Source organism: Styela clava, chromosome 7 (assembly GCF_964204865.1).
Source record: "Styela clava chromosome 7, kaStyClav1.hap1.2, whole genome shotgun sequence".
Lineage (NCBI taxonomy): Eukaryota > Metazoa > Chordata > Ascidiacea > Stolidobranchia > Styelidae > Styela > Styela clava.
Window position 1 is genome coordinate 23607274 of NC_135256.1, and position 24112 is coordinate 23631385.

The following is a 24112-nucleotide window of genomic DNA, read 5'->3' on the forward strand; positions in this document are numbered from 1 at the left end:
CGAATTTACGTAATTCGTAACTTCGCTTCCGTAACTCGAAATAATTCCGTAAATCCGTAAATTACCTGCAAGCCTAACTACAGTCAACAGTATCTAGCCTGCAATGAAGTTATTATCAGTCTAACATTTCACTCAAGCCTTGAATGATAACGTGGTCAGATCAGATGTGATGTATATCTCCCATGTTGCAAAACCTTATTTATGTTCGTCGTTATTCACGCATTGAAAAGCTTATAAAAAGCTTTCTTTTTTAACAGCTCGGCGAATGAATTTTCCCAAAAAAAGGTCACAGAGCGAGTCCTATGGTTTTTAATTTCGAATAATTGACCGATATTTGCGGCATTTATTGTATCTGATATTCACACAAATTAATTTAGAGAGAAGGTTTGTTCTAAAGTGGTAATACACCTTGAGAACCTCAATATATTTTACCAAATTATGTACTTCTGGAGCGAGATCCTAAATTAGCGTAGGGATCCTAGAGTTCAAATAATTAATTTCTTCTTATCTGTCACATCTAACCTCATTATGGCTCGGTGTAAGAAAATATAGGCTTTGGGTGATACAAAAGTGTAATTTGTATTTACATCATTACATTTCGTATTTAACTAACAACAATTACTGAAAAACGTCGATTCTTTATTGATGTTTATTGTCGTTAGAAATTGGGTGAAATGACGATATTTTCCCGAGTCTGCCGAAATCATGCTCATCGGATATGTAGGTCAAGTTTTGAGGCGTGTTCTTATGAAACCCCTCCATCGCCACTAGACTGTTGCGGTCTTCAGCACTTTGGGTGACGTCAGTTGAATTTACACATACGGTATTATCGTTCGAAGCAGCTGTAATTGTTTCCTCACGCACTGTTCCTCTTGAGGCTAAATGGAGAAAAGAGGCTGTATATTTTTATGTAAAAATTGCAAAGATATAGGGGAGAGGCTTTTGAAAATAGTACAACTATGCCGATCTAAAGTCAACGAAATGTGTTGACAACAGTGCCTGAAAAAATAATCAAAACAAATTATTTGACATATATATTATTTCTCGGTTAATTCTTCAAACACACCATCTCTATGGTGTTATATACACATGAAGACAGTCAAAGACTAAACCTGTAATGGCCACGCCAGAGTGACTTCAAATGAGTTTCAGAAGTATACGTTATTGGCTTTCCCAAACAATTGCAACGGAACGAAAAATGCATCATATTTTAATTAGGCCATTTGGCAAATCTAACCTGATACGGAATCAAGATCTTCAACCGTAAAAAAGTTTTTCAATTCCCGTGTCCAAAGTTTTCTAACATCATTTCTTCGTACACAAAATAACAGGAACATGAAGAAGCCCTAAAATTAGGCAAAAGAATATGAGTATAAAATAGGATAATGAAGACAGATTGACAATACACACATTGATTTTAATAAAGTTACCTGCAACGCATTTGTTACCGAGAATAACCAACCAAATATAGTGTTCACAGTTGGATCATCAGACAAAGTTAAAGGAATTGCAAACACCCATGATAAACCCAGCAGAACAGACACGGTGATAGCTCGCGTAACGTAAGTGCGAATGTCCATCGGATTTGTTTGTGACCCAACCTACAATATGATAATATAACATGTTTGTTTCCGGATATTGTACAAAGATACTAAAAGAAAAAATAATCCGATCTCAAACCTGTTTTCTTCCGCATGTAATTGACCATAAAATGACGATCGCCCCGGAAAAACTGACAACAAATGCTGCCGCTACCGGTATGAGAAATCCGAATATGAGGGAATAACTGTGGAGCCAACATAGCCGATCACTGACATAAGACGAAGGAAAGAAGTCCGACCCTGGAAGTGAGAGAAATTTACATCCGATTCCGAACGATTTAATTGAAAACGGGCCCGACTCCATATGGAATAGAATATCTTGGAGTTTCTCCCGGAAATATTGACTTCGATTATCACTATTGAAAATTCCCGACATCAAATATTTTATTGATATTCGAGCTCCAATATCAATAAAAAAGATGCCACAAATTCCGACTGCATAGCTTTCATATTTCTACAAGTTGCAACTGTTTCCGATTTGCATTACAGTTGTGGCTATGCAACAATTATAAATAAAATTGTCTCATATTACTATTCTTTTATTATACCTGGTGTGATCCAACCGCCGTAGTTGGTAGTGTCATACCACGTGACTGAAATGACCATTGTTGTTATTACAATTACCGCCGATATAACGTACACTGTTGCTGACGAAAGCGTTATGCCTTCTCCATCTGCATAACAAGAGAGAAAAAAACGGCTGCGAATACCGGAACTCTAACTTCTTCTACTTATTAAACTTTTAATTTTTTACAATCGACGGAATTGACTGCTCTAAAGAGAGCTCGTTGCAATCGCGAAAGCGCTCCACCAATACTTACGAATTTACGTAATTCGTAACTTCGCTTCCGTAACTCGAAATAATTCCGTAAATCCGTAAATTACCTGCAAGCCTAACTACAGTCAACAGTATCTAGCCTGCAATGAAGTTATTATCAGTCTAACATTTCACTCAAGCCTTGAATGATAACGTGGTCAGATCAGATGTGATGTATATCTCCCATGTTGCAAAACCTTATTTATGTTCGTCGTTATTCACGCATTGAAAAGCTTATAAAAAGCTTTCTTTTTTAACAGCTCGGCGAATGAATTTTCCCAAAAAAAGGTCACAGAGCGAGTCCTATGGTTTTTAATTTCGAATAATTGACCGATATATGCGGCATTTATTGTATCTGATATTCACACAAATTAATTTAGAGAGAAGGTTTGTTCTAAAGTGGTAATACACCTTGAGAACCTCAATATATTTTACCAAATTATGTACTTCTGGAGCGAGATCCTAAATTAGCGTAGGGATCCTAGAGTTCAAATAATTAATTTCTTCTTATCTGTCACATCTAACCTCATTATGGCTCGGTGTAAGAAAATATAGGCTTTGGGTGATACAAAAGTGTAATTTGTATTTACATCATTACATTTCGTATTTAACTAACAACAATTACTGAAAAACGTCGATTCTTTATTGATGTTTATTGTCGTTAGAAATTGGGTGAAATGACGATATTTTCCCGAGTCTGCCGAAATCATGCTCATCGGATATGTAGGTCAAGTTTTGAGGCGTGTTCTTATGAAACCCCTCCATCGCCACTAGACTGTTGCGGTCTTCAGCACTTTGGGTGACGTCAGTTGAATTTACACATACGGTATTATCGTTCGAAGCAGCTGTAATTGTTTCCTCACGCACTGTTCCTCTTGAGGCTAAATGGAGAAAAGAGGCTGTATATTTTTATGTAAAAATTGCAAAGATATAGGGGAGAGGCTTTTGAAAATAGTACAACTATGCCGATCTAAAGTCAACGAAATGTGTTGACAACAGTGCCTGAAAAAATAATCAAAACAAATTATTTGACATATATATTATTTCTCGGTTAATTCTTCAAACACACCATCTCTATGGTGTTATATACACATGAAGACAGTCAAAGACTAAACCTGTAATGGCCACGCCAGAGTGACTTCAAATGAGTTTCAGAAGTATACGTTATTGGCTTTCCCAAACAATTGCAACGGAACGAAAAATGCATCATATTTTAATTAGGCCATTTGGCAAATCTAACCTGATACGGAATCAAGATCTTCAACCGTAAAAAAGTTTTTCAATTCCCGTGTCCAAAGTTTTCTAACATCATTTCTTCGTACACAAAATAACAGGAACATGAAGAAGCCCTAAAATTAGGCAAAAGAATATGAGTATAAAATAGGATAATGAAGACAGATTGACAATACACACATTGATTTTAATAAAGTTACCTGCAACGCATTTGTTACCGAGAATAACCAACCAAATATAGTGTTCACAGTTGGATCATCAGACAAAGTTAAAGGAATTGCAAACACCCATGATAAACCCAGCAGAACAGACACCGTGATAGCTCGCGTAACGTAAGTGCGAATGTCCATCGGATTTGTTTGTGACCCAACCTACAATATGATAATATAACATGTTTGTTTCCGGATATTGTACAAAGATACTAAAAGAAAAAATAATCCGATCTCAAACCTGTTTTCTTCCGCATGTAATTGACCATAAAATGACGATCGCCCCGGAAAAACTGACAACAAATGCTGCCGCTACCGGTATGAGAAATCCGAATATGAGGGAATAACTGTGGAGCCAACATAGCCGATCACTGACATAAGACGAAGGAAAGAAGTCCGACCCTGGAAGTGAGAGAAATTTACATCCGATTCCGAACGATTTAATTGAAAACGGGCCCGACTCCATATGGAATAGAATATCTTGGAGTTTCTCCCGGAAATATTGACTTCGATTATCACTATTGAAAATTCCCGACATCAAATATTTTATTGATATTCGAGCTCCAATATCAATAAAAAAGATGCCACAAATTCCGACTGCATAGCTTTCATATTTCTACAAGTTGCAACTGTTTCCGATTTGCATTACAGTTGTGGCTATGCAACAATTATAAATAAAATTGTCTCATATTACTATTCTTTTATTATACCTGGTGTGATCCAACCGCCGTAGTTGGTAGTGTCATACCACGTGACTGAAATGACCATTGTTGTTATTACAATTACCGCCGATATAACGTACACTGTTGCTGACGAAAGCGTTATGCCTTCTCCATCTGCATAACAAGAGAGAAAAAAACGGCTGCGAATACCGGAACTCTAACTTCTTCTACTTATTAAACTTTTAATTTTTTACAATCGACGGAATTGACTGCTCTAAAGAGAGCTCGTTGCAATCGCGAAAGCGCTCCACCAATACTTACGAATTTACGTAATTCGTAACTTCGCTTCCGTAACTCGAAATAATTCCGTAAATCCGTAAATTACCTGCAAGCCTAACTACAGTCAACAGTATCTAGCCTGCAATGAAGTTATTATCAGTCTAACATTTCACTCAAGCCTTGAATGATAACGTGGTCAGATCAGATGTGATGTATATCTCCCATGTTGCAAAACCTTATTTATGTTCGTCGTTATTCACGCATTGAAAAGCTTATAAAAAGCTTTCTTTTTTAACAGCTCGGCGAATGAATTTTCCCAAAAAAAGGTCACAGAGCGAGTCCTATGGTTTTTAATTTCGAATAATTGACCGATATTTGCGGCATTTATTGTATCTGATATTCACACAAATTAATTTAGAGAGAAGGTTTGTTCTAAAGTGGTAATACACCTTGAGAACCTCAATATATTTTACCAAATTATGTACTTCTGGAGCGAGATCCTAAATTAGCGTAGGGATCCTAGAGTTCAAATAATTAATTTCTTCTTATCTGTCACATCTAACCTCATTATGGCTCGGTGTAAGAAAATATAGGCTTTGGGTGATACAAAAGTGTAATTTGTATTTACATCATTACATTTCGTATTTAACTAACAACAATTACTGAAAAACGTCGATTCTTTATTGATGTTTATTGTCGTTAGAAATTGGGTGAAATGACGATATTTTCCCGAGTCTGCCGAAATCATGCTCATCGGATATGTAGGTCAAGTTTTGAGGCGTGTTCTTATGAAACCCCTCCATCGCCACTAGACTGTTGCGGTCTTCAGCACTTTGGGTGACGTCAGTTGAATTTACACATACGGTATTATCGTTCGAAGCAGCTGTAATTGTTTCCTCACGCACTGTTCCTCTTGAGGCTAAATGGAGAAAAGAGGCTGTATATTTTTATGTAAAAATTGCAAAGATATAGGGGAGAGGCTTTTGAAAATAGTACAACTATGCCGATCTAAAGTCAACGAAATGTGTTGACAACAGTGCCTGAAAAAATAATCAAAACAAATTATTTGACATATATATTATTTCTCGGTTAATTCTTCAAACACACCATCTCTATGGTGTTATATACACATGAAGACAGTCAAAGACTAAACCTGTAATGGCCACGCCAGAGTGACTTCAAATGAGTTTCAGAAGTATACGTTATTGGCTTTCCCAAACAATTGCAACGGAACGAAAAATGCATCATATTTTAATTAGGCCATTTGGCAAATCTAACCTGATACGGAATCAAGATCTTCAACCGTAAAAAAGTTTTTCAATTCCCGTGTCCAAAGTTTTCTAACATCATTTCTTCGTACACAAAATAACAGGAACATGAAGAAGCCCTAAAATTAGGCAAAAGAATATGAGTATAAAATAGGATAATGAAGACAGATTGACAATACACACATTGATTTTAATAAAGTTACCTGCAACGCATTTGTTACCGAGAATAACCAACCAAATATAGTGTTCACAGTTGGATCATCAGACAAAGTTAAAGGAATTGCAAACACCCATGATAAACCCAGCAGAACAGACACGGTGATAGCTCGCGTAACGTAAGTGCGAATGTCCATCGGATTTGTTTGTGACCCAACCTACAATATGATAATATAACATGTTTGTTTCCGGATATTGTACAAAGATACTAAAAGAAAAAATAATCCGATCTCAAACCTGTTTTCTTCCGCATGTAATTGACCATAAAATGACGATCGCCCCGGAAAAACTGACAACAAATGCTGCCGCTACCGGTATGAGAAATCCGAATATGAGGGAATAACTGTGGAGCCAACATAGCCGATCACTGACATAAGACGAAGGAAAGAAGTCCGACCCTGGAAGTGAGAGAAATTTACATCCGATTCCGAACGATTTAATTGAAAACGGGCCCGACTCCATATGGAATAGAATATCTTGGAGTTTCTCCCGGAAATATTGACTTCGATTATCACTATTGGAAATTCCCGACATCAAATATTTTATTGATATTCGAGCTCCAATATCAATAAAAAAGATGCCACAAATTCCGACTGCATAGCTTTCATATTTCTACAAGTTGCAACTGTTTCCGATTTGCATTACAGTTGTGGCTATGCAACAATTATAAATAAAATTGTCTCATATTACTATTCTTTTATTATACCTGGTGTGATCCAACCGCCGTAGTTGGTAGTGTCATACCACGTGACTGAAATGACCATTGTTGTTATTACAATTACCGCCGATATAACGTACACTGTTGCTGACGAAAGCGTTATGCCTTCTCCATCTGCATAACAAGAGAGAAAAAAACGGCTGCGAATACCGGAACTCTAACTTCTTCTACTTATTAAACTTTTAATTTTTTACAATCGACGGAATTGACTGCTCTAAAGAGAGCTCGTTGCAATCGCGAAAGCGCTCCACCAATACTTACGAATTTACGTAATTCGTAACTTCGCTTCCGTAACTCGAAATAATTCCGTAAATCCGTAAATTACCTGCAAGCCTAACTACAGTCAACAGTATCTAGCCTGCAATGAAGTTATTATCAGTCTAACATTTCACTCAAGCCTTGAATGATAACGTGGTCAGATCAGATGTGATGTATATCTCCCATGTTGCAAAACCTTATTTATGTTCGTCGTTATTCACGCATTGAAAAGCTTATAAAAAGCTTTCTTTTTTAACAGCTCGGCGAATGAATTTTCCCAAAAAAAGGTCACAGAGCGAGTCCTATGGTTTTTAATTTCGAATAATTGACCGATATTTGCGGCATTTATTGTATCTGATATTCACACAAATTAATTTAGAGAGAAGGTTTGTTCTAAAGTGGTAATACACCTTGAGAACCTCAATATATTTTACCAAATTATGTACTTCTGGAGCGAGATCCTAAATTAGCGTAGGGATCCTAGAGTTCAAATAATTAATTTCTTCTTATCTGTCACATCTAACCTCATTATGGCTCGGTGTAAGAAAATATAGGCTTTGGGTGATACAAAAGTGTAATTTGTATTTACATCATTACATTTCGTATTTAACTAACAACAATTACTGAAAAACGTCGATTCTTTATTGATGTTTATTGTCGTTAGAAATTGGGTGAAATGACGATATTTTCCCGAGTCTGCCGAAATCATGCTCATCGGATATGTAGGTCAAGTTTTGAGGCGTGTTCTTATGAAACCCCTCCATCGCCACTAGACTGTTGCGGTCTTCAGCACTTTGGGTGACGTCAGTTGAATTTACACATACGGTATTATCGTTCGAAGCAGCTGTAATTGTTTCCTCACGCACTGTTCCTCTTGAGGCTAAATGGAGAAAAGAGGCTGTATATTTTTATGTAAAAATTGCAAAGATATAGGGGAGAGGCTTTTGAAAATAGTACAACTATGCCGATCTAAAGTCAACGAAATGTGTTGACAACAGTGCCTGAAAAAATAATCAAAACAAATTATTTGACATATATATTATTTCTCGGTTAATTCTTCAAACACACCATCTCTATGGTGTTATATACACATGAAGACAGTCAAAGACTAAACCTGTAATGGCCACGCCAGAGTGACTTCAAATGAGTTTCAGAAGTATACGTTATTGGCTTTCCCAAACAATTGCAACGGAACGAAAAATGCATCATATTTTAATTAGGCCATTTGGCAAATCTAACCTGATACGGAATCAAGATCTTCAACCGTAAAAAAGTTTTTCAATTCCCGTGTCCAAAGTTTTCTAACATCATTTCTTCGTACACAAAATAACAGGAACATGAAGAAGCCCTAAAATTAGGCAAAAGAATATGAGTATAAAATAGGATAATGAAGACAGATTGACAATACACACATTGATTTTAATAAAGTTACCTGCAACGCATTTGTTACCGAGAATAACCAACCAAATATAGTGTTCACAGTTGGATCATCAGACAAAGTTAAAGGAATTGCAAACACCCATGATAAACCCAGCAGAACAGACACCGTGATAGCTCGCGTAACGTAAGTGCGAATGTCCATCGGATTTGTTTGTGACCCAACCTACAATATGATAATATAACATGTTTGTTTCCGGATATTGTACAAAGATACTAAAAGAAAAAATAATCCGATCTCAAACCTGTTTTCTTCCGCATGTAATTGACCATAAAATGACGATCGCCCCGGAAAAACTCACAACAAATGCTGCCGCTACCGGTATGAGAAATCCGAATATGAGGGAATAACTGTGGAGCCAACATAGCCGATCACTGACATAAGACGAAGGAAAGAAGTCCGACCCTGGAAGTGAGAGAAATTTACATCCGATTCCGAACGATTTAATTGAAAACGGGCCCGACTCCATATGGAATAGAATATCTTGGAGTTTCTCCCGGAAATATTGACTTCGATTATCACTATTGAAAATTCCCGACATCAAATATTTTATTGATATTCGAGCTCCAATATCAATAAAAAAGATGCCACAAATTCCGACTGCATAGCTTTCATATTTCTACAAGTTGCAACTGTTTCCGATTTGCATTACAGTTGTGGCTATGCAACAATTATAAATAAAATTGTCTCATATTACTATTCTTTTATTATACCTGGTGTGATCCAACCGCCGTAGTTGGTAGTGTCATACCACGTGACTGAAATGACCATTGTTGTTATTACAATTACCGCCGATATAACGTACACTGTTGCTGCAGCTTTTGTTACATAGTGTGATATCGCTTTAGAAAATACGGACACCAATTTCCTGAAAAGCAACATGGGACGATGTATTCCGTAATATCGATTTAAATATTTCGATTCCCAATCTCATAATATATATATATATATAGGCCATGAATTGGGCATGGCCAAATAGGTCGGGCTAGGCAACGGGACTAAAAGACACTTAGTATTTTTGAGCAGTTAATTGGAGATTCAGAATTGATTAATTGAAGCGGCCTGGTGGAATTATTGTTTTTATCATCATCATTATCTTTTTACTAACTGGATTATTTGATTACTTATTTAATGCCTGATATACAGTTTTACACGGAATATGAATTTTCATTGCTTACTTATTTGGATGTTGTCAGGAGCTAATTACGTAGGTTGTTTCGTCTTTTTTTTACGCAGAACTAGGGTTTCCAAATAAATGAGCTCAAACGAAACAAGCTATACTACATGCGCCAAATTTGGCTTAATGTCTAGACTCTAGACCGAGAAATTGGTATGCATCAGATGTTCCTTCCCTTGGGTATACGAAAACAAATCAGAAAATATAGCTTCATGTTATGGGTATTGTTGAAAATTGCGTACTTATCCAAATATTTTAAAATTCTGTATTTACTTTTCGCTTTCGATTTTTTTCGATCGACACTTTTATTTTATGCTTTTAATTCCGAATCGATAACATATAGTCAAATAAGCTATTCGTAAATATGTTGTTACAGATTTCGTAGAAACACCAAGAATATCTTTTTGTAATATTTACACGTAAAATAAACTCTTTGACGCTAAATGGCCCATTTTTGCTTACTTATACATAGTGATGCATTCTACCACCATCCACCCCCATGAACTCAATAGAAAGAAGTGTAGAAGAGCAGCAGATGCAATGCAGAGACCGTAGGCTTTTGGACGTTCAGTAGACGAAAGCAAAATAATGTATGACAACATAAGACAAAAACCCAAATGGGAATGAATCTTCACAATCTCAGATTTTCTTAATATTCTGAAAAATCATAATGCATGTTTTGAATTAATCATCCACCGTACTGAAGTTTTGTTTGGAGGAAATACTTGAAACTACTTGAGAGTGGATAGATCCTCAAAATAGTAAGGGAGAGAAAGAAATATCATTTGTCAACCAACAATACAATCATCGTACATTAAAAAAAAATTAGGACAATAATTCTCCGAGAAGAATCAATCTTTTACACGCATTTACATTTTGACTGAAGATAACCTAAGAAAGTCAACATCATAAATTAATAGTTACGTGGATAATATCATGCTCAGTAAAATGATGAAAATGTGTTCACTTACGGAAAGTAAAGATGGATTAGCAGCATAAACAAAAGTCCAAATATTGAAATTAGGCAACACACTTTTCCCACGATTTCAAGCGAATACTCCTGCATCTTCTCATGCGTTTGCTGTTCACATATAAAATATTTAAAGATTTTTCCACAGTGAAAACTATTTTTGAGGGTAATTTATGCGTGACCGTGGTTCTAATTATGAAGAATCGTGAATCATGACGTGCAAAGGGAACACTTACTACAAACATGCTTTCTACTGCGTAAGGGCTTCGATAATGTGAAAGAACAGCATACGTACCACTAGAACTGCAAAATTTGTCATGTGATTGCACGTGCAATTTGGGGGATCTGATCCAGGAATTGTTTCACATCCATCCGATAACCATTCTCCAGTCTTCTCATTCAAGAACGAACATTTAAAATATTGCCTTACTTTAGCGTTCTGAATAATTATCAAAACGTGATTACAAAGAAAGAATGTTTTGGACTAAATTTTAACGTATAAACGTATGTCCCGCGTACATATCGAATTTACGCCAATACTCGATATGTACCAAAATCGTATGCGCTGTAAGTAACATGTAACGGAAGTATGTTTCAAAACTGTGTATATCCGATAGATCCACATCCATTATTACAGCCATACTAAGTAATAGCAGACAAGGGTCGTGGTTTTTACACGCACATTCCCTTTGGGATAAGCTCTGTAGAAATAACTACTCGCGGATCATTGTCGTCCTCAGGCCTAGGGTGTAGGCGTGGATAGATAGACACAACATGATTTCCATCAGTGGCTTGTATCGTCAGTATTGTAGCCACCGCAATTACCCATGTATCATATTGAACACACAGCCGAAATTTGTAGAAAATATTTATGTTATTTTGATATAATAAAAGATAAAATCTAATTGATGCTTTTCCATTTTTTTGTCAATCATTTTTTTCGATCTCTTGGATGAAACTATTAAATCCTTGTATACAAAGCCATATTATTTTTTAAACAATTAACCAAACGGTACGGCCAGTTGTTTTGTGTATGGTGGTGTATATTGTACTCGGGATACATACGATGTTCATATGATATATGAGTTACTTAGTAGGACATAAGTTACTTGCGGTATACGACGCATCCGTCCAATTGACACTATTTAGGGACATTGAGAGATAGTGAAGCACTTGTACGCGAGCGCTCCATTTGTCAATCTCAAAACTAAAAGTACTAACACAGGGTTATAAGCAGTGTTCCTTCTAAGAAAATTTCACACTGCGCAAATGTTGTTTTGAATGAGCAAGACTATTTTAAGGCTGAACAGAATACTAATTTTATGTGAAATATTACAATGGTATTATATATTATCAGGATGCGAACAAAGCACACATTTTACTCAAATAGCTTATTCTTGCTTTCGTGCTTTTCCAATGTTCATACATTTTTCAATGTTTAATTCTGAAACCAAGCGACAATTATCTAGTTCTAAAGTACAATACTCTATGTACAATATCAACTTTCTTGTTGTTGAAATATCATTGCTTTCATCTACAATCAGGGTATGAAATTTTGTTTGTCTCTTGCAAGATGTCATGCCTGACGCGTGACGCCAACGTCTATGCTTTTCAGAAATTCTAAGCCGTAATTTTTCATTCGCCATGAATGTGGCAATTTAGTGTATTTTGTCATATGACTATTTATTACTTTGTGGGACAATATTGATCAATTCAGCTTAAAACGTGGTCGAACACTATCTATGTGAGACTTCATTTCACTTGACGAGTTTTCAAAACTTCATTCTCTTTATAATTGGCATCGTGGTGAAAAAGTTCAAACTACCTCCTATTGATTCAAAATATCGCTTTCTGAGTTAATGCACCTAGTGCGTCAATGTACTTTTTATGATTCAAAAGTCGTTTTAGATAGTCAACTTCCCATTACTCCCATGAGTTACTTTTTCCAAAATCACTATCAGGTGCCACTTCCTGACAAACTCCGCAGATTATCACATTCCTTGACGCGGAATAGCAATAAACTCCGGAAAGTTAGCAGTTTTTTTTACTTATGCATACCGGTATCACGATTGCAAATTAGTGTCTCACGGTCCACTGTTGTATTTATCCATTCTATTCTAAAGCCAATATTCTTATTTTCAACCTTGCTTTCTTGAATAGACATTTTACTACAGATAAAAACGCTAGTGTATTGGATTTGGAATAAACCACTCATTCCAGTCCTGCTAAATATGAAAACGCATAGAACTTTTTTTAGTAATTTCTGGTGAAACATAGTCCAATTATTATTTAACACTTCATCATTTAGAAAAATGGAAATCACGTTGCTCGGGCGTAACAGATAAGTTTGTGACATCACAATGAGCAGAGGTGTTCAAATTACGCGAGAAACAAAAAACGGACATTCTGGCTAAGCGTTAAAAAATATAACGACCCAGGACCCACGCTTTGATAACATAATGTTGCAAGTGCGCGAGAATGAGATTTTACTGCGCAAATTGTCGGAATTTACTGCGCAATTGCTCAGCTTAGAGGGAACCTTGGTTATAAGACTTGCTGAAAGACCGAACAGTAAGTGTGGTTCAACAGACGTCTTCTTCCGTAGTGACGTGCAGCGTCAACACGCTCGTCAGAGGCTTCTTAGTCCGAGCCTATTGCCCGGATGGCTTCATATTTATATCGTCATGAATATCAAGTTCATATTCTATAGTCTACTCTATACTGTTTAATGAATGCCATTCGCCCGCCTGATAAATATTTGGCTCAGACTTATAGTGACTAACGGCGGCATAATCCTGACAGCAAATCTTGACAAGTCGTGGATGCCATAGCTCAATGCCGGTACTTAATGTACAAGACTCGGTTTTAACGGCGTAATATTCTTGCAACTTTCAACGCAACGAAGTTTAAGACAAGGTACGAGTAATAAAGAATAGAAAATGTACAACTAACATCAGTTTAAAGATTGACTGTTTAGTTTCAGTCTAATTTTCCAACTTACTTTATTATTATATGTTGTAATAGGAAGTTGAAACCAAACAGGATCTTTCAAATTTTCCAACTCCAAATTTGATATTTGAGCAGACAGAACCTAGCGAAAAAAACTGAGTCATTATACTTGAAAAAAACTTTGTCATGAGTTTGCTATTTACAAAAGGCTTTGTTTCATAACCTTTCTGTTGTAATTAAAGTATTTATAATTTGGAAAAGGTCAGTAAACTAAACAAACTTACTTGTTTAATTTCATATTTATCATTGCGAGGCGTAAAAAATTCAGAATCTGTGAAATACACGAATGAAACAGGTAGATTTCCAGTCGTAGTGAGACTTTCGGCTTTCATTTTCTTTGCTTTTTGCACAGCTTCAGTCGGGATAAATGAACGAACGACAGCTGGACCACTCGGTTGACACGAATTCGAAGTAACCGATGTGAAAGCAGATTCTTCAGATAAAACTTGATTGAAAGAAATGTCAGAAACTAACTGGGATGTTGAATTCTGTCGCCGCAACGCATTGGTGATCTGAATTATATATAAGATGACGCAGATAAGAAAAACCGTTTCAAATAAGTCTAAGTAAAGCACAGTGTCTATTCTGGTTTTTCGCCGAATTTGATGCGAGTTCACAAACAATTTTCTTTTCTGTCGCAATGCACTCAAATGGCCAATCTATAATTATGCGCGACTTTTGATGAAAAGAACCAGTCGGTACTACCTACCAGCGCCAGCAGCTTATGCTTTACTTACACTAAAAACATTCCGCACGTAGGGCCAGTAGTGAGCTCATTCTTTAAAACATGTTCTAACCCATTATCGTCTTGATCACTATCGACCTGTTTGCTATTTCATGAAATATCACTTACAATGTTTAATATAACAACTACTCACTGGGTATTCAATATATATATATATATATATATAGGAGTTTTTTATGAAAAGTTTTTATACCGTTAGCACATGGAAATGTTTCACTTCATATACATATAGTGATCTCGTCTAATTTCAATATTTTGTTGGGGAATGGGACAGTCCATATTATTTTTGCCAATTGCTTAAAGCACGTACATTATGTTTCATCAAAATCCAAACCTGCATTATTACTGATTGTGTTGATATTGTGAAGGTTTCTGATCTGTTAGTTATGACGTGCACGGAACACCTTTCCAATGAGTTGATTATCTCCCGACGTTGGGTGGCATTAAGTTGAGCGGTTCCGTTCATTTGTCGGTCATATTTTTGCGCTTTGTTTATATTGTCTGCCACGTTCACCATACTTGTCATCGTTTCAAGGTTTATCTGCAATATTTTTTTTTATTGTAGATTGAGAATATTAAGTAAAAGCCTATCTGTTATCAATTTATAATGGTATATATAATATTATCCAACTGCATGTTTTTTTTAATTTATTTCCAAAACCATTCATTAGAAGCAATATGATATCTCATAATATGTACAACGTAGGCTGTTGCTTGCTGAGTTACAGCGTTTGGCCACAATTGCAACCAATCATATCCGAAACTTGGATACGTGATATCTATGACGCACAACTAATACCTAAATAAACGCTTCCTGCTACGAAGCATCACATTCTCGAAATTTAGCAAACATACATTCATGTTGTAATATTAAGATTTGTAATTTTTAAGTTGTCTGCCAAATATACGAATTCATATCGCAAATAGCAATTGCGGAACACCTGGTAATATAAACCATGTATTGGGGTGTTGTGAACATATTATTCTTTGTTTTATTGTTTCGCGTCCTACTAAATACTCGGGACACTTTGCTCTCTTGGAACCTTTTCTTTGGGTGTTACCGGTTGAGTGGTGTTAAAGTATATATATACTTCAGATGAGTGGTTTTGGGCAAATCACTATGTCCATTTCCCCGCCAAAGTGAAATTTTTCTGCGGAATGCAACTTTACTGCGTTGAAAACAATTGAAGTTTTATAATTTGCTCTTATCGACAGTCGATAAGAGGGCGTGATTCACCATATGGATAGACTTCGTTTCCTTCTGGAAAAAGGCATTGTACAATTTACGACAGCATGCTCCACTCAGGTAACAACCTATCTTGGGCGTTCGCACGACACAGCAATGATATAAAAAAAATGTGCTCAATGTTTTTGCGGTGCGGGTGCATTGAACTTTTTGAACATTCGCGAGCCACAGAATTACATATAAACTTTTTCGAAATAACAAGTGTGACAAAGACTTTCCCATGAATATTACTATAGTTCAAATAAACATTTTCTGTTTACTAGTTGTCATAATAATATCGATGGGTTTGGACATCGTAATCACATCTATTGGAGTATTGGTCTGCTTCGTTGTAGTTTTATTTTTTTGTGGTTACAAAAAGGATGGATTGTTTTTTATGGTGCCTCTGTACCAAATCTGATTTTTAACAACCCAGTGCCTTTTCTCAGCGAAGACCTGAAACAATTCCAGGTAATGGATTTGTCCGTTTTCAAAGTGAGAATTCAAACGATTCCTATTTAGTTTGTAACGTAGTATTGTAGCCACCCCAACTTCTATTGCTACCCAGTTGCACCAGCCAGTTTCACTGAACCTTCCAATGATATCCCTAAAATACAATACTCATTTTACCACTCAATTAATGCACCACCATATATACAAATATAGTTTTTTAAGGGACGGCATCGCTAATAGATATGAGAGAAACTCAATTTGGAAATAAACTTAAATCACGCGGCGTATCGTTGCCGTAAAAATTTGTTGCGAAACCCGCACATTGGCAGCTCTGCTATAAAACGGATATCTAAAAACCTCCCAAAATTAGCAGCCTGATTATCTATAGCAAGTTTCGAACAAGGCTCAGTAATTTTTGTTCTGGCCTATGCAGTCCTTGCTATACTGGCATCGCATACTAGAATTAAAGTGCAAATAAACATGGATTTATGGAGCAACTGACTGATACTAGTTAAGTTCAATACATGCTTACATCGACTTTTTCTGTCCATACAAAATTAGCAACTTTTGACATGGATTCGGTAACTCTTTCAACCATTTCATTGTTAGTTTTTGTGTAATCTGACGTCAACGAATCCAAATCTCGCATCGCTATCTCCGCTGTTGAAGTGGAATTCACATTTTCAACCTGTAGAAAATACGCGCTATTTTCTGGTGGTCAAAGAGCAGAATTGCATTCGCAGACAAAATACTTCACAAACGCAAAATCTTATTACCATTTCATTCACAGATTCCAAAGATATGTAACATGGAATAACAACAACAGTTTTGTAATCGTAGAAAGCAGTTTTGCTTCCGTCGCTGTTAGTCTTTGTTTTGCATTCCGCAGTTGCGATGTTGCGTCCTTCGATAAAAATTACTAGTAAAGTTAATACAAAATACTGTCTAAGTCTAATGGTTGCAATAAACTCGCCAATACAGGAAGAATACGAAGGTATTTTAGTGAACGTAATAATAAACTAATAACATAGCAATATTAATTTTTTTTTAATTTTCAGAAGTACCGTACTCTGTTTACAATTAAAATTCATTTTCAAATCAAACCGTCTGGACAAAGTTCTTCTGAAACTCCTCTTGTTCCAGGATTCGCAGACGAAAATTTATAAAATCTATTCTTCAAACCGAGTGTCGATGGTGTACATACTGCAGGAGCTAAAATGAATAGCGTGTACAGTATTGAGTCTTATTTGATTTATGCAAATATTTCATCAAAGTTTGTTGCAAATGCTGTTCTTGATTGAGGATGCAAATAACAACCCAACATCTGATTCTAGGACGTAACGACATTTGCGAACTGATATGTATTATACGATATTTTGCGAGCAAGTGATTATGTAATTTATCAAAATACCTTTGAATGGCTTACTCCCTTGCATCCAGTATAGCTTTCCTCGTCGTCCAGCTTCATTATAAAATTCATCAATTGAAGTCGGTGAGATATCAGAATGCATAGACCAGACGTCGTAAACAACTGTGGCAGCTGTCCATGGAGGTGACATTGTTTTCACAAATATTTTTTTTATGGAGCTTGTAGAAATTTGAAATATTGCCAAAAGTTTGTCTTGTATTTTTTTTTTGGCCACTTCAAAATTATACATCGACAGAGTCGAGTTGACTCCGTTAGGAATCACTAAGTAAGGTATGTTATTGAAGTCAACATTTTTCTGCTCCATAGTGGTAACATCTGCAATGAATTTGCAAAATATAGTTTTTACATTTTTAGATGAAGTTTTTGATAAATATACAGTAATATCGTACTTTTATACTAGGTATAAAATGTTACAATTCAAAAACTCTCAAATATATTTCGTATTCGTATGCAAAATATCCCCCCCCCCCCCCCCCTTTGAATATGATGCTATATATATATCAAATTTGTTTCGTAAACCCACTTACAGCCACACATATGCACACCATTTCCTTGCTTTCCATCTGAGCATCCACATCTGTAAGCTCCCTGTGTGTTCTGACAAACGGTTATTGGATAGTTGCAAGGTGAATAAGGTGAAGAACATTCATCCACGTCTACACATAATTTTTCTTCAGATGGATCTTCCACGAAGCCATCCCTGCAGACGCAGTTGAGAGATGTTCTGTTGTATTGACACATATCTTTTGGTGATTTACATCTTCCTTTCGATATTTCGGGATAGCAATCTCCTGAAAATATGTAAGACAATGTGCAATTATTGTTTCCAGTTCGTATACAAATATTACTCAAAAATATTACCGTAAGCCGAAACTTTGAATTACTCATATATATATCATTAACTTTATTTCCACAGCAGTGCAGTGAGTTTTGCACTTCAGACCTCCTTACATGTGCGTGGGGTCAGTCGTCAGCAATGCAATTATGATGACTGTTTCAGACTTGATTCAATTCATAGAGCTTATACGTGAATCGGATAGGATGTATTCTGGGTTAGAATAGTATATAATTCGAGGCAAATGGTTAAGGGTAAGATTTAAGAGTCATATTCTTATCCCAATTGCCGGATCACCAATAGGGTTTTCTCTAAAATTTCGCTACTTTTCAAACATACCTGAGATTGGTTTTGCACATACAACAGAGAAAAAGTTGTGTTCGCAGCCAACTTTTGAAATTGTTCCGTTAACGTCAGAAGTGGTACAAAGTTCAAGAGTAAGTTGAGGAAATATATCAGTATATTTATCGACAATAACCCAAAATTGGTTTAGTGCTTCTTCAGATAATTGTCCCAACTGCGCAAAAATGAAATCTAACGTTTACGAGAGAGTAAAATACAGCCAGATCATTTCACAGCATAATATGCATTATATTTATGTCTTCCATTTATACCCAATCCAGTACATACATTATTTGTTTCGATAACTAATAAAAACGAGCATAACATTAGCTGGAGTTGCTGTCATTTAATCCCGACAAAAAGTTTTGCAGTAATTAGTGCTCTATTCAATATCTATAAATTTGTTCAAACTTTACCAACGGCATGATACTAATTTCTCAATTTTTAGACGAATTACAGAGTTTTTATGACTGAAACGTAACAGAGATGTGGTAGGTATAACAACATGACACAACAAAATATTTTTAGAACCAAACGCATGAATGTCTAGAGTAGTCTGTGTTTTGTGTTATAAAGGAGAAACGTCAGTAAAATGATGTGTCTTTTACAAGGTGGTATCAACTTTATATCCGTGAATACACTACCTAACCCCTAGTCCATGGTGTGTTTACATTCAAATATTATTACTATCTAATCATTTTATAGAATTGCTGTAATATCTGACTCTTACCGCTTGTGAAGCTTTATCATGCAGCATACTTAAAGCTCTTTTGACTTTTGTATCTGTAACGTTGGAGATAATTCTTCCGAAGCGTTTTTTACATTCGTTAACTGCATCGCCAAACGTCAAATTTTTCACAAGTAAGGTATACATCATTCCAGTGTTGGCATCAATTATAACAACGCTATCATCTGAAATTACTATGGTATAATCATTTTAAATTTTTAAATAAAGTAATGCAAGCTGAACTCGTAAACCTTCCTTACATTCCCATATGTCGGCGAAACTACTACATTACCAAAAACAGTATTTATTATTCTTTCTAGAAGCAAAAAAATTCTGAAATAATTGACTCAAAATCGGATAAATAGTAGTGGAACTTTTGATAATAACACTGGTCATGCAGTAGTCTGATGAGAGCCTGAGTAATTAGTTTTTTTGCAACAAATACCTCCCGAGGTATGTTATATGTCAGATATAGCTTTCAATTTTGGAATATAAGTCCGTGCTGTTTTGATATATGTCGTTGTAATTTGTGACTGTGCGCATTATTCATATGTTGACAACCTGAACAATATATAGATGTTGATTGTTCTTCTTATTCACGGAGTCATATCACCCATTTTTGAAGCCGAAAAATAATTTTTCTCAAACACGCGACTAAAACTTGAACAGAACCCCCTACTCGGGTAAATATACCGGGGCATGGGATTGCATGGGTCAATACCAGATATTCCATGCACAACAGTCTCTTCAAATATACCTCTAGTGCATCATGTATTTACTACAGGCTGTTAAAAAGTCTGCATTTTTATTAATATCACACCTGATTTACATTTATTTATCATACTTACGCTGTTTATCATTAATTTAATATTTATTTGATAACAATCCTTATTCAACAGCTATATCACTTGACACCTCGAAAGCTGCCCAACAATACTAGATGACCATGTATCACTAATAAAAAAATAAAAAATCGGACGAAATTATTTTCATGTATCGAGTTATAAACTTCGGTGTTAGGTATATCGAATAGTCAATAGATCATGCTTATATTCGAAACGTAGAATGGTGGAGTATATATACTATCTTACCCACTCTCTTCTCACACATTGTACCGCTCCATCCAGTCCTACAAACACAAGTACCACCTTCGATGCAGACACCTCCATTTTGGCAGGGATTGTTTTGATGACAAATAGATCCAGAACCTCAAATAAATGGGAAAATTCGATAATGAGTTGAGAGAATTCATGATTTTCTATTCCCGACGCTCATATTCAAGATTGCATTATAGTGTTTATGAAAGACATGGAAGGTGTTTTTCACCATCCAATCACGGTATTTGTATGATTCCTAATCAAGAAATAATGATTTCTTAATTAGCTGATTACTTTTCATGCTATGCTTAATTGCCGGTCCCGAAGCAAGTAAATTCTTTTGTTTATGTCGTATGTCCGTTCCTGACTGAAGCAGAGGAATTCTCAATTGTTTTTTGCTTGTATGGTGAGTCATCTTACGTATGTATCATAATTAATCTTACATTTATTAGAAACTAAGTTTGTATTAATCTTTCGGCAAAAAATAAAATAACATTGCAATGCCAGGTCAAACCGGGTGTTCTGGAGATTTGCGCGCATACTCACCTGAGAGCATATTTATTCTAAACGCGCTCAAATATGGCTGTCTAGAGTCGGTAATGGAAGATGGTAACACTCCAGGATTGACCAACAACAAGAGATGAACGATATTTCGTTTTGAAAATTGACCAGACGATTGTTACGTGTTAGACTAGTGTGATAACAACCCGCGTTAAGCTTACCAAGAACATAAAATGCTTTTTGTTTATAAAGTAAAATGGTTGTGGATATATGCGCATCTCACATACCTTCTCTCTTTTCGCACAGAGTACCGGTCCATCCGGCCGCACAAACACAAGTACTACCTTCGATGCAGTAACCTCCATTTTGGCAAGGACTGATTTGACAAGAAGATCCAGAACCTCAATTAAACAAGAAAATTCGATAATGAATGGATGAATTCATAAAGTTTAATTCCGGACACTTGTATTTAAAATGGTATTATAGTGTGTATGAAAAAAGAGGCATGAGAGATGAATTTCAACATCCAAACCCCCTTTATAAGCCGATACTGGCAATAGCAATAATGGTATGTGTAAAGTTTTTAGTTTTTATTTCCTTTCGTGATTCGCTTGGATATATTCAGAATTTAGATGATCATAACTCATATACAACCCGAACGGCCTATTTCACCAGATATAAGATGATTAACTTACCCTCCGTTACCAGGGCTTCGATGTTCGATATTAAAACGCTCAGAAATATGAAAACAATTCTCTTCAGCCACATTGCGATACTTTTGAAAATAGAACAATAAGCAATCTGATTTGTTTCTAAACAACAATGATCAACATTTAATCTGAAAGAAAATCGCCCAATATAATGTTTTGTATACCGCTTTGTTTTTATACCGTTTCGTATTATCTATCCGACTCGTTAGTTAAGTCGAATTGAAGAGCTCACCAAGTTCACACGTCTTCTGTGCAAAATAATCGATTTTTTACTTATTGTAGTAAATTGTCTTGTATATGTGACATTAAACCGGTTGCACTGTTCGGTCGTGGGATTGTGTTGTTATGACGGGCAAATAGATAAATTCGGTAGGCCTAATGCGAATTTATCATATAGGATAGCTATACCACAAAAATAATAACTCAATTATACACAGTACAATTTCTTTTTCAAGTTCTCAATCCACAAATGCCAGCTAATTCCTAACTTTTGTCAATCTGCAATATTATTTTTTATGATACTAACTTGAGACTCTAACTTGAACTTACGAGTAATCAAGTAAGAATTAATTTTGGGACATGACTAAACTAGCTTTACATAACAAAATTTTCATTTCTGGTATGAACACCCAGAAACTGGGCATTCGCTGAATGATCATCCTTATGAACCGTTTAAAATTACTATCTCATAGAACCTTAATGAACCAGGCTAATATAACGAAAGGAAATGTCCACACGGTGATGATGATCACGTCGCTTTGGAGTATGGGATAACTTGTCGTGTAATGATAGTGCATGTGCGTCATCATTTTGAAAGGTTGGTTGCGAATGACATTCACACGAAACTGGTATTCTCAGTTGTTTTGCCTCGGCGAAAAATAAGTTATGTCGCTTCGTTGATAATTCAGAATAAGATCTTTGGGCGTAGTGTCTCAACACCTGGTTTATCGTGCCCAGTGCTAGAAATATGTTCGCCACCGTATGACTTAAAAAACCGCGTTCTATGACATTCAAGCACCGACCACGACTTCCTCCACTATCACCATAAACTACTTTATTCAATTATGACTCGCTAACCAGTGGAAATACCGTGGTTCGCTAAATGATTAAACCTCTTATCTTCTTTTGCTTTCCCCGGGATGACTACTGATGAATCATATCCTCCTATTCGTTTCTTATATACTCGCCAACTGAGATATTTTATTAAAATCGTATGTCGCTATATTCTTATTGATTTTGATATAAATAAAACTTTACACAAATGTGAACACAAAGAAAAACAACTGCTTACTTTGAAAGTCTTCACATCGCCGATGATTACAATGCTAATTCAGTTTATTAACAGGCATTATATATAGACATAAAATTGTGATAACAGTAATCTCAGAAACTGAAATGACAAGCTGTGGCGACATCACAATACAACAATATATTAGTAAGACCCACTTGACGAATAGCAATAATAACCAAATTATTTTTTATTTGCATGGCAAATCAACAGCCAAGAAAGCCAAATCTGTGCGTATGTATTGACTCATAGGTTTTCATGCCATTTATCACTCTCAATAAATTATTTTTAGAAGTAATGTTATGGTACAGAATAATTTAATTTCTAAGATATCTTCGAATAAATCAAGTTTGTACTAACTAGTTATGACTCTAAGATGCAATACCGTAATTGTTTATGAGATGTTCCGGCAATATATTGCTAAGTATCTTGATATCAACATGAAACATTGAGGACGAGCTATGCACCCATAAAGCGTATTTTTTTTCAACTAATTACAATATTAGTAATAATGATGTTTCTGTTTTGGCAACGTATGATTAAAATAAAAAAGTTGACGTTATTGCAATAAGTTATTTTTTCATAATACGAACAAATTATGTTATATTCTATTCATGGCATAACATTTCTTGTATCAGTCATTTCAGTTCTTCTGCAAAATACATGTTTCTCCGCACACACTTTTAAAAACAACTCGATTTAGTTCGGGCAGTTTCTCAAAGCTTGGTGCTCGGTAAACGTTGTTTGGAAGTGAAGCGATTGAATGCATGTCGTCATCACTAAGTTTGTCTCCGATACCGATCACCATGACTTTGGAGATTGATTTCAACTCTCGAGCTGCGTCAGTATACGGATCATCAGCTTCGTCTGTGAATACAATATTTTAAAATCACATTATAAGCTTG

At 35.7% G+C, this 24112-nt stretch overlaps 4 protein-coding genes across 6 annotated transcripts; all 4 read right to left on the reverse strand.

The window, feature by feature from the left end:
- Positions 1-566: 566 nt before the first annotated feature.
- On the reverse strand, positions 567-2242 carry LOC144425277 (adhesion G protein-coupled receptor E2-like). The gene is made up of 5 exons (XM_078114840.1): positions 2150-2242; positions 1681-1841; positions 1431-1601; positions 1238-1346; positions 567-878 (listed from the first exon to the last, which is right to left on the reverse strand). The coding sequence occupies exons 1-5, from the start codon at positions 2205-2207 to the stop codon at positions 640-642; spliced, it is 738 nt and encodes a 245-aa protein (XP_077970966.1). The 5' UTR covers positions 2208-2242; the 3' UTR covers positions 567-639.
- Positions 2243-2987: 745 nt separating this feature from the next.
- On the reverse strand, positions 2988-4666 carry LOC144425267 (adhesion G protein-coupled receptor E2-like). Its single transcript, XM_078114820.1, has 5 exons — positions 4571-4666; positions 4102-4262; positions 3852-4022; positions 3659-3767; positions 2988-3299 (listed from the first exon to the last, which is right to left on the reverse strand). The coding sequence occupies exons 1-5, from the start codon at positions 4626-4628 to the stop codon at positions 3061-3063; spliced, it is 738 nt and encodes a 245-aa protein (XP_077970946.1). The 5' UTR covers positions 4629-4666; the 3' UTR covers positions 2988-3060.
- A 742-nt stretch (positions 4667-5408) lies between these two features.
- On the reverse strand, positions 5409-7084 carry LOC144425283 (adhesion G protein-coupled receptor E2-like). The gene is made up of 5 exons (XM_078114846.1): positions 6992-7084; positions 6523-6683; positions 6273-6443; positions 6080-6188; positions 5409-5720 (listed from the first exon to the last, which is right to left on the reverse strand). Exons 1-5 carry the CDS (start codon positions 7047-7049, stop codon positions 5482-5484), a joined length of 738 nt encoding a protein of 245 aa, XP_077970972.1. The 5' UTR covers positions 7050-7084; the 3' UTR covers positions 5409-5481.
- A 745-nt stretch (positions 7085-7829) lies between these two features.
- LOC120328258 (uncharacterized) lies at positions 7830-23838 on the reverse strand. 3 transcript variants are annotated; one of them, XM_078114546.1, is made up of 21 exons: positions 21905-23838; positions 21497-21610; positions 20703-20819; positions 19615-19796; positions 18882-19059; positions 18235-18498; positions 17690-18022; positions 17383-17490; positions 17055-17182; positions 16811-16966; positions 14935-15141; positions 14080-14367; positions 13848-13937; positions 11142-11285; positions 10848-10957; positions 10339-10533; positions 9413-9567; positions 8944-9104; positions 8694-8864; positions 8501-8609; positions 7830-8141 (listed from the first exon to the last, which is right to left on the reverse strand). In XM_078114546.1, the coding sequence occupies exons 1-21, from the start codon at positions 21975-21977 to the stop codon at positions 7903-7905; spliced, it is 3522 nt and encodes a 1173-aa protein (XP_077970672.1). In that variant the 5' UTR covers positions 21978-23838; the 3' UTR covers positions 7830-7902. The 3 variants fall into 3 exon arrangements, 2 of the variants coding, with proteins under 2 accessions (XP_077970672.1, XP_039250632.2); XM_039394698.2 differs by having other exon boundaries at positions 19615-19805; XR_013477324.1 differs by lacking the exons at positions 7830-8141; positions 8944-9104 and having other exon boundaries at positions 19615-19805.
- Positions 23839-24112: the final 274 nt, after the last annotated feature.